We start from the raw sequence: 10,525 nt of genomic DNA on the forward strand, positions 1-10,525 counted from the left end.
CCCCTGCTCTGATCCAGGCTTCTTGGAGGAATGAAGGCTCCCAGTTCCTTTGCCTCATGGTGGAGTGGGGAGCAGGGGACAGGACACCAGTTTTGCCTCTCACCCTGTGACCTGGGGTGAGTACCACTCTCCTTTGGGCCTCAGTCTTCCTGTCTGCAGCTGGGAGTACAGGGCTGTCACAGGGCCTCTTGTTTCAATTTTCACGTACAATCTGGCATGAGTGGGATAAGAAGTCCAGCTGTGGGTTGAGAAGGCTGGAACTTTATACCTTCTTTGCTCTGGGACCCGGGGAAGTTCCCACCCCTCTCCACCTTGGTTCCTCTCTGGTAGTCTGGGTTTGGATGAATGATTTGGGATTTAGCTCTACTCCTGTAGGTTGGGGTTGGGGTAGGGACACCCTGGAGTTGGGAAGGCTGGAGCTGAGTCCACAGGAGGCCCCTTCCTGCCTTATAGCCCTCTCTGCTCCCCAGTCTAGCACTAGGAAATGGGGTAGCTGGGGTGGGAATGGGGGTGAATGTCCTACAAGAGGTAGTGACACCTGGAAGCCTGCTTCCTTGGGGAAGGACTTGGGACCGCATCCCACTGTACTTTCCCTGAAAGACAGACACCCATGAAGGATGGTTTGGGGGAAGACCCGAGGAATGCCAGGCTGTGAGCCTCTCTCTGAGATCAGAACGGGGTCACTGATCCTCAGGGTCACTGTGTCAGTACCAGGAGGGCCTGAGAGATGGTATAGACTGGAGAATGAGGGTCAGAGAGCGAGAGTGCCCCCACCTCAGGTCATGAAGCTCACCCAGAAACTCAAGCCATAGCCAAGGATCCCTGACCCTGGGTCCCACCCCTTCCCCACCATGCACGGCCTCCTGGGGTTCCCCTCTCCCCCCACACTGTTTTCACAGTGATCAAAGCATCACGTCCTGTGACACCAGAGCCATTGACGCCATATCCCGTGGCCACTGGGAGGGGTCCTGCAGGTCCTGAGTCATGTGCCCTGTCCATGGGGAGCGAGTCACCTTCCGGCACTGGCCCTCCTGGCAAGCAGTCTCTACCACCAGGACTGGCTTCCCCTGGGCCTCCCCCTCCTTCAGCCATGGACCTGGGTGGGAATCCCACCCCCAAGCACTCTGGCACGTCACCTCCCTTCCCTGTGCCCTTGGTATTGTGAGCACAGGGCTTTGTGCACAGCGGGTATTTGATAACTGAGCAAGGGGCTCCCTCCACCCCCACCTCCACTAAGGGGCAGACTGGGGGCAGGGGGCAGAGAGGGTCAAGGCTAATCTCTTGCCCCTAAGCTGGGACTCAGTTTCCTCATCCTCTGAGTGTTCTCTACGGCCTTTCTCACAGAGGGAGCTGGAGCCTGGGAGTGCTGGGGCTTTGCGAGAGGGTGGGGGACTCAGACTTGGGCCTTGGGCTCTGGAAGTCATGGTACAGGGTTGAGATTGTAGAGGCCCAAGGCTGGGCAGGATTGGAGCGGGGGGATTATGGCTGATTGGGTTACTGGGGACTTGATGGCTGAAGCTTCCCCTTATCCGGAGTGCCTGTGTCTGAAGGCACCCACTTAAGCCTGTACCCCCTCCCCCTGCCATTGCCCCCAAAGTGCCCCCTAGCCCAGGGGACAGGTAAGGGCACGACCGAGCCATGCCCCCAGCCAGGGTATAAATAACCCGTGGCGGGCTGTCCCAGCCTGGGGGGCCTCCACTGGCAGCCCCACTTCCTCTCTGGCCACTTCCCAGCCCTCGGGGTGGGGGAATGTTTACTTTCCTGTTGTCACTGTGGGTGAGTGGCCAGGCGGTGGACTCCGTGTGGCCCAACAACAGGTGCAGGACAGGTGCCCAGGCCGCCCTGCCCAGGACTTCAGAGGCGCCGCCGGACAGGCGGGCGAGGCCATCGCCAGGCAGGATCGGCCCTTTGATCCCTCGGCGTCCCTACATCCCAGTGGTTGACCAAGGTCATCACCTGCATTCCCTTGTCACCGCATTGTCAGGGCCAGGCAGGGCAAGGCCTTTCTTTACCCGGTAGTTTCTCAGAATGAGGTCCTGGGACCAGACATGGACTCTGGGTCAGCTAATGGAACCCTCTGACCCCAGCCCATCTCTGCCCCACCTTCAGGCTGTGTCTAGGGTCTCAGATCCTAGCTGTTCTCCCCTCCAGGTGCCTTGGGGCCTGGCCCAGGCCTCTCCCTTGACTGCCCCACCTGTGAAATGGGTTACCAGCTGGGGAGGGGAGATGAGACATGTGCAACCCCCTTGGTGAGTGCCTCATGTGTGGCAGGACATGTGTGCGCCGTGTGCATGCCTGTGCCATGTGTATACACGCATGCGCTCTTCTCTGTGCTGCTATCTTAAGCCCCCTTTGTGTGTGAATATTCATCATCCTCATTACAATGTTCCCTCTTCTGCTGAGCTAAAGATAGCTGGGGGTGGGTGGAGAAGGGGCTTGCCAAGGGGACCCCTCGGCTCTCCCTCCCCTTGGAGGCAGGTTCCCAAGCTTCTAGGAGTCCTTTGTCTGTCATTGGCTGAGCCCCCTCTTGTCCTTCATCCTTAGGAAGGACTTTTCCCCAGCATCCTGGAGTTGGAGGGCCAAGGCTGCTGGACTCATGTAAAAAGGAAACTAGAGGACCCAGTTGAACCCTGACCCCAGGGTTGTAGCACTAGGGAAAGAGCCTCTTTCTCAGAAATGACTATCCTGGATCATTCAAGGTGGCCTGAGAGTTCCACCATTAGCAGCCTTGTAGGGTCTGGGGGAAGCTGGGGTCTGTAGGGCAGTACGTCCAGCAGGGCTTTCTGGTCTCCTGGCTAACCTGCTTCAGACCAAGTGAGGACCTTGCTGTGCACCAGCTGTGCCCTCTGCCTGGTGGGCAGCCAGGGTAAGAACAGGGCATCCAGGCTCCATGCCAGAGTCTGCAGGCTGTCCCAGATATACCCGGCCACACCCCATCTGCTCATTAACCCTTTTAAGCCCCTGTGTGAAGCTGGCCCCACCCTGAGCGTGGGAGCATTAACCCCCACCTGAGCAAAAACTCTTTGATGCTGTTGCGTACCCTGGCCCGCACCCACCACCCCTTTCTTTGGGTCCCAGAGACTAGCTAGGGCTGTCTATGAATCAGGGGTTTAGCTTTGGGTGTGGTGCCTTCCCTGGCCTGCCTACCTGTCCCACTTTGTCCTCCCAGTCTGTCAGGGACTGAAGAGGGAGCTGAGAAGGATCCAGGAAGGGAAGCTGGAGGTTTAAGACCACTGTGTGAGCTGGGCACAGTGGCTCATACCTGTAATCCCAGCACTTTGGGAGGCTGAGGTGGGTGAATCACGAGGTCAGGAGTTCGAGACCAGCCTGACCAACATGGTGAAACCCCATCTCTACTAAAAATACAAAAATTAGCCAGTCGTGGTAGGGTGCGCCTGTGATCCCAACTACTCAGGAGGCTGGGGCAAGAGAATTGCTTGAACCCGGGAGGTGAAAGTTGCAGTGAGCCGAGATTGTGCCGTCACACTCCAGCCTGGGCGACAGAGTAAGACTCCGTCTCAAAAAGCAAACAAACAAAAAAATAAGCTGGGTGTGGTGGCTGACACCCGTAATCCCAGCTACTTGGGAAGCTGAGACAGGAGAATCTCTTGAACCCAGCAGATGGAGGTTGCAGTGAGCCACAGTCTCGCTACTGTACTGCGGCCTGGGCAGCAGAGTGAGACTTGATCTCATAAAAAGAAAAAAAAAAAGACCACTGTGTGGTGGGGGTCCTGAGGGGAACCTCAGGGCCTCAGTCTCCCCTTTGTCAGAGGGGGTATGGCTGGATGGTTTTCTGAAGGTCCTAATTGGTGTCCTGCCCTCCACCTGCAGAGTTGAAGGCCACAGGCACTGCCCACTTCTTCAACTTCCTGCTCAACACAACCGACTACCGAATCTTGCTCAAGGATGAGGACCACGACCGCATGTATGTGGGCAGCAAGGACTACGTGCTGTCCCTGGACCTGCACGACATCAACCGCGAGCCCCTCATTGTAAGGGCTGACCCTGATGTGGGACGTGGGGTGGGCATGGAGCCCCAGGGCTCAGGGCATGTCCAGAAGGCTGCACCCTCTGACTCCCCTTTCTGCAGATACACTGGGCAGCCTCCCCACAGCGCATTGAGGAATGCGTGCTCTCAGGCAAGGATGGCAACGTGAGTTTGGTGGGATCCACAGGTGGGAAGGGGGGCAGGTGACTCCAGTGAGGGTGCAGGCCTGGCCAGGGCACCTATGCAGCCTTCCCTCTGGCCCCAGGGCGAGTGTGGGAACTTCGTCAGGCTCATCCAGCCCTGGAACCGAACACATCTGTATGTGTGCGGGACAGGTGCCTACAACCCCATGTGCACCTATGTGAACCGCGGACGCCGTGCCCAGGTAAGCCCCAGCCACCCTGGCCCTGTGTTTCCCCTACTGGTGGCTGCATCCCAGGGTCCTGATGGGAGGAGGGGCTTCAGCTGCAGCCCTGCCACTTCCAAGCCTTGTGATCTTGGGTGAGTGACTTCTTTCACCTCGCTGAGCCTCAGTTTCTTCACTTGAAAATGGGGCTAACCGCTGCCTTTCTCACAGGTCGGTGCGAGGAGGAGGCAGTGAGCTAAAGCTCCCAAAGCTCCTAGCACTGTGCCTGGCACATAGTAAGCACTTGCTCCATACGTGGCGACAGCTCTCTTGGCTATGCCTGTGGACCGTGCCCCCACGGCTGAGTCAGAGGGCCTGGTGGGGGCCTTGCAACAGGAGACTGGACACCTGGGTCGGCTTCTACCATGTGGCCTGGGGGAGAGCTGCCTTCTTCCCCCAGGGCCGGGGTTGTGGGGAGCTACCCCTTCCCCAGCTCTGCCCCTTCTTGCCTGCTTCCACCCTTTTCCATTTCCATGTGGGCATGTGTGTGAGCTGGCGTGAACTTGTAGGGCATGTGTGAGAGTGACTGGATCTGAGGGGCACCTGTGTGTGCAGGAGTGTGCCAAGCCTGTGTGTATGTATGTGCACATGCATAGAGGTGCTCTGGGGTCCCACGTGTTCAGGTGTGTTCCTGGCCTGTGTGGTGTTAGAGGCTGGCAGCCCGAGCCCGCTCCCCCAGCCCCTGCCACCCTCAGCTCTAACCCCTGTTCCTCATCTTCTCAGGCCACACCATGGACCCAGACGAAGGCGGTCAGAGGCCGCGGCAGCAGAGCCACAGATGGTGCCCTCCGCCCGACGCCCACAGCCCCACGCCAGGTGGGCCTCATCCCTCCAGGCCTTTGCCAGGCAGCACTGCCTCTGAGCGGAACTCACCCTGGGGCTGCACCTGAGGCCAGCCTCCCCAGGGCCTCCCCTCTACCTCTGTGCCCACACCCTGTCCCCATCCCTTCCCCTGAAGTGCCCTCAGGCTCAGAAGCCATGCCCAACTGGACTCATGTCAGCCTCAGTGTGACCCCTACAGGCAAGAAATAATGAAGCCGCCAGGTGGGGAAGACAGGAGCCCTGGGGACAGCCATGCCTTAGCCCTCAGAACCCATGCGTGTAGACACACAAGAGCACACAACAGTGTGGATGTGGGCCCTCCTCACTCAGCACCCAGAGTGGAAAGTGGCACATGAGTGCAGTCTGACACCTTACTCCCAAGTGTCCGTGCCCCATGCCTCCCATGGGTCATCTGTGGACACAGGTGTCCTGCACACTCACGTGCTTGGGGCGCTCTTCTCCTGGGCGGTATCTGTCCGCTAGTCATGACCTGGGTCTGGTCTGGGAGAGCTGGGGCTGGGCAGGGGCGGGCAGGGGGGCATGGGCTGCCGGCGAATGACAGAGCATGTTTGTGGTGGAGAGTGCAGAAATGCAGGATCATGTGGATTCTGTGTGTGTGTGTCCACAGTGTGAGCAGAGGGTTCCGTGTGCTGGCAGTGATACGTTCAGAGCTGTGTATGCACCCCTGTGTGTGCAGGAAGTCACGTGTGCAGAGTGTAACTGGACGTAGGCCTGTGTGCACCTTCCCATCGCCATCCTGCCACCTGCTGCCACCTCCTCCTGCCTCTGTTCCTCTCCTTGCCCCTTTCCCTCCCTCTGCCTGGCTTTCTCTTGTGGCCTGTGTGCTCACCCCATCCTAGTGCCTTTTCCAGCCTTCTTCCTAGCATCTTCCAGGCTGGGCTGGGAGGCATGGGGGGGCTTTGTGAATTCCATGTGGTCTGGGCTGGACTCCTTGACTCCTGGCTCCCTGGGGAGACGTGGAGCCTGGGGGCTCTGCTGAGGGGCAGGAGAAAGGTCATGGCCCATGGGTCCATCCTGAGGACTACAGGTAGGACACAAAGCCTGAGGATACAGTAACCTTAGAGCTCTCTGGCCTGGCCAGACCTGATGGCAAAGGGCAGGACCCCAGGCCCTTAACCAGTCACTCCTACCCTGGCCAGGTCTACAACTCCTTCTTGACCCAAGACAGGCAGCCACAGCAAAGAGCTGTGCCTCTGTAGCCCAGGGGGTCTTGGCCAATGTCTTTGTGAGCCAGTTGGCATGGAGGGGCTTCAGCCCCTACAAGCCCACTCCATGTCCATCTCATAGCCCCCAAGGCAGGGCCCCTTGAGACTTGATCCCCAGGTCTTCCCTAAGACCTGGGACTAGGAAGCACCTCCCTTGGAGCCCACAGCATGGCTCTGCCCTGGGAGACCTGCCTGGATGGAGTTTAAGGCCAAGGAGCTCTGGGGAGTGTAGGGGGTGGGCTCGGGGTATGCCTGGGGGCTCATTCTCACCCTGGAAGCCTGGTGACCTTACACTTCCTGGCTGAGGGACTGGCCTGGATCATGCTGAACCCCGCTCTGCCTTGCAGGATTACATCTTCTACTTGGAGCCTGAGCGACTCGAGTCAGGGAAGGGCAAGTGTCCGTATGATCCCAAGCTGGACACAGCATCGGCCCTCATCAGTGAGTGCCCCCCAACCCCGCTCTACAGTCTCAATGTGTGACCTCTGCCCCTGGAGATGGGGAATGGCACCAACACTTACCCAAGGGCAGAGACCATGACTAGGCTGTCCCTGAACTCCCCAAAAGGCCCCACTTAGCAAGGGGGAGAGGGTGCAGGCCAGACCCCATTGTGAGTCAAGGGCAGCGACTGGGTGGTAGAAGCCTCCGCCTGGCCCCTTTGGATGGGGGACCAAGGAAGCCAGGTCCTGCCCTGAAACACACAATGTGGTCCATGCAAAGTCCAGAACCCTCCTGACCACAGGCTTCCTAGAAGAGAATATAAGCCGAGTGCATATTGGGGCTGGTCTGAGAGGCAGTCCCATAGCATGTTCTTGATGTGTCTGAGAGGCTGGGAGAGCCCTGTAGGGAAGCACCAGCGGACAGTTCTGGCCCTGTGATCAGACGAGGAGAGCATATTTCTGGTCTGGGTAGGTGTCTGGGAGAGTTGGGGGCTGTTCTCTGAGTAGTGGTCCTGCTTGGGGTCTCAGGAGCAGCTGCTGCCCCTAACTGCAGGTTGGATGAACCCACCAGTGACCCTGGCTCATGCATGCTGCCTGTTTTCTGATTGTTCAACACAGTCTGCCTCTCAGAGCAGCTGTTGGGCACTGTGCCGCCTCCAAGCCTGGGAAAGGCCCTGGGGTCAAGGGGCAGACATTATCCTCCCACTCTTGGCAAGTGAGAAGGTCCTGATGGCAGAGCCCAAATCAGTCTGATGAGGAAAGACAGGGCCTGCCCTGGGGGAGCCTCAGATGTGGTATGTTAGAAGCAGGTATATTATTAAATTTTCAGGAATTTTTTTGAGCCACTTGTTAAAGACAACTATTATTAAAAGTTAAGGCCGGGCGCGGTGGCTCAAGCCTGTAATCCCAGCACTTTGGGAGGCCGAGACGGGCGGATCACTAGGTCAGGAGATCGAGACCATCCTGGCTAACACGGTGAAACCCCGTCTCTACTAAAAAATACAAAAAACTAGCCGGGCGAGGTGGCGGGCGCCTGTAGTCCCAGCTACTCAGGAGGCTGAGACAGGAGAATGGCCCGAACCCGGGAGGCGGAGCTTGCAGTGAGCTGAGATCCGGCCACTGCACTCCAGCCTGGGCGGCAGAGCGAGACTCCGTCTCAAAAAAAAAAAAAAAAAAAGTTAAGGCCAGGCTCAGTGACTCACACCCTCACACCTATAATCCCAGCACTTTGGGAGGCTGAGGCGGGTGTATCATTTGAGGTCAAGAGTTCGAGACCAGCCTGGACAACATGGTGAAACCTGTCTCTACTAAAAAATACCAAAAAAAAATTTTTTTTTAATTACGTAAGTTTACAATTAAACATTAAAACAAAGGTAACAACAATAAAAAGTAACAAACACTCAAAACTAGCCGGGTGCGGTGGCTCACACCTGTAATTCCAGCACTTTGGGAGATGGAGGCAGGCGGATCACCTGAGATCAGGAGGTTGAGACGAGCCTGGCCAACATGGTGAAACCTTGTCTCTACTAAAAATACAAAAATTAGCCAGATATGGTGGTGGGTGCCTATAATCCCAGCTACTAGGGAAGCTGAGGCAGGAGAATCACTTGAACCCGGGAGGTGGAGGTTGCAGTGAGCTGAGATCGCGCCACTGCACTCCAGCCTTGGCAACAGAGTGAGGCTCCATTTCAAAAAAAAAAAAAAAAAGACTTGAAAATTGAAATTGATCTATGGGCTACAGAATGGATGTTGTGTTAGCAGGCATGAAAACAACATGTGTCTCCTTGCACACCTCCATCAGAGCTCTGATGGAGACCAAGTGCATTGTCAATGAGCAGCAATATTTTGAAAGGAATCTTTTTTTCTGAGCAGTGGGTCTTAACAGTGGGTTTAAAATATTCAGAAAGCCAGCCAGGCATGGTGGCTCACGCCTGTAATCCTAGGACTTTGGGAGGCCGAGGTGGGTGAATCACTTGAGGTCAGGAGTTCGAGACCAGGCTGGCCAACATGGGTGAAACTCTGTCTCTACTAAAAATACAAAAATTAGCCAGGTGTGGTGGTGTGCACCTGTAATCCCAGCTACTTGGGAGGCTGAGGCAGAAGAATAGCTTGAACCTGGGAGGTGGAGGTTGCAGTGAGCCAAGATCACTCCAGTGCACTCCAGCCTGGGCAACTGAGTGAGACTCTGTCTCAAAAAAAAAAAAAAAAAAAAAGGGCCGGGCGCGGTGGCTCAAGCCTGTAATCCCAGCACTTTGGGAGGCTGAGACGGGCGGATCACGAGGTCAGGAGATCGAGACCATCCAGGCTAACACGGTGAAACCCCGTCTCTACTAAAAAAAATACAAAAAACTAGCCGGGCGAGGTGGCGGGCGCCTGTAGTCCCAGCTACTCGGGAGGCTGAGGCAGGAGAATGGTGTAAACCCGGGAGGCGGAGCTTGCAGTGAGCTGAGATCCGGCCACTGCACTCCAGCCTGGGCGACAGAGCGAGACTCCGTCTCAAAAAAAAAAAAAAAGAAAAGAAAAATCGGTAAACCATGCTGTAAGTCGATGTGCTGTCATTCAGGCTTTATTGTTATTTATAGAGCTCAGGCAGAGTAGATTTCGCATAATTGTTTTTTTTTTTTTTTTTTTTTTTTGAGATGGAGTCTCTCTCTGTCACCCAGGTTGGAGTGCAGTGGCGTGATTTCAGCTCACTGCAAGTTCTGCCTCTGGGGTTCACGCCATTCTCCTGCTTCAGCCTCCCAAGTAACTGGAACTACAGGCACCTGCCACCATGCCCAGCTAATTTTTTGTATTTTAGTAGAGATGGGGTTTCACCATGTTAGCCAGGATGGTCTCAATCTCCTGACCTCGTGATCCACCTGCCTCTGCCTCCCAAAGTGCTGGGATTACGGGCGTGAGCCACCACACCTGCCCCCATTTCGCATAATTCTTAAGGACCCTAGGGTTCTTGGAATGGTAAATGAACATTGGCTTCAACTTAAAGCCACCAGCTGCATTAGCCCCTAATAAGAGAGTACACCTGTCGTTTGAAGCTTTGAAGCCAGAAATTGACTTCTTGATAGCCATGAAAATCCGAGATGGCAGCTTCTTCCAAGAGAAGGCTGTTTCTTTCTTTTCTTTCTTTCTTTTTTCTTTTTTTTTGAGATGGAGTCTTGCCCTGTTGCCCAGACTGGAGTACAGTGGCACCATCTCGGCTCGCCACAACCCCTGCCTCCTAGGTTCAAGCGATTCTCCTGCCTCAGCCTCTCAAGTAGCTGGGATTACAGGCACATGCCACCATGCCTGGCTAATTTTTGTATTATTAGTAGAGACAGGGTCTCGCCATGTTGACCAGGCTGGTCTCGAACTCCTGACCTCAAGTGATCCTCTCACCTCTGCCTCCCAAAGTGCTCAGATTAGAGGTGTGAGCCACTGGCCCTGGCCAGAAGGCTGTTTTATCTACATTGAAAATCGTGTTTAGTGTAGCCCCCTTCATCCATAATCTTATCTAAATCTTCTGGAAAACTTGCTGCAGCTTTTCCATCAGCACTTGCTACTTCACCTTGCATGTTTATGTTTTGGAGATAGCTGCTTTCCTTAAACCTCATGAACCAGCCTCTGCTGGTTTCAAACCTTTCTTCTCCAGCTTCCTCTCTTCTCT

At 55.8% G+C, this 10,525-nt stretch overlaps 1 protein-coding gene across 5 annotated transcripts in view; it reads left to right on the top strand.

Annotated features, from left to right (window-relative positions):
* Positions 1-10,525, top strand: part of SEMA3F (semaphorin 3F) — a 34,448-nt gene that overhangs the window by 14,836 nt on the left and 9,087 nt on the right. For 3 of the 5 annotated variants that reach the window (XM_077992832.1, XM_015130868.3, XM_077992831.1), the window contains exons 3-6: positions 3,832-3,992; positions 4,091-4,153; positions 4,254-4,373; positions 6,790-6,883. In XM_077992832.1, the coding sequence (XP_077848958.1) occupies positions 3,924-3,992; positions 4,091-4,153; positions 4,254-4,373; positions 6,790-6,883 (346 nt within the window). In that variant the 5' untranslated portion in view covers positions 3,832-3,923. Of the gene's footprint in view, positions 1-3,831; positions 3,993-4,090; positions 4,154-4,253; positions 4,374-5,117; positions 5,211-6,789; positions 6,884-10,525 lie in introns of all 5 variants that reach the window. The other 2 variants (XM_001103281.5, XM_077992830.1) reach the window with 1 other exon arrangement.

Source organism: Macaca mulatta, chromosome 2 (genome assembly GCF_049350105.2).
Source record: "Macaca mulatta isolate MMU2019108-1 chromosome 2, T2T-MMU8v2.0, whole genome shotgun sequence".
Classification (NCBI taxonomy): Eukaryota; Metazoa; Chordata; class Mammalia; order Primates; family Cercopithecidae; genus Macaca; species Macaca mulatta.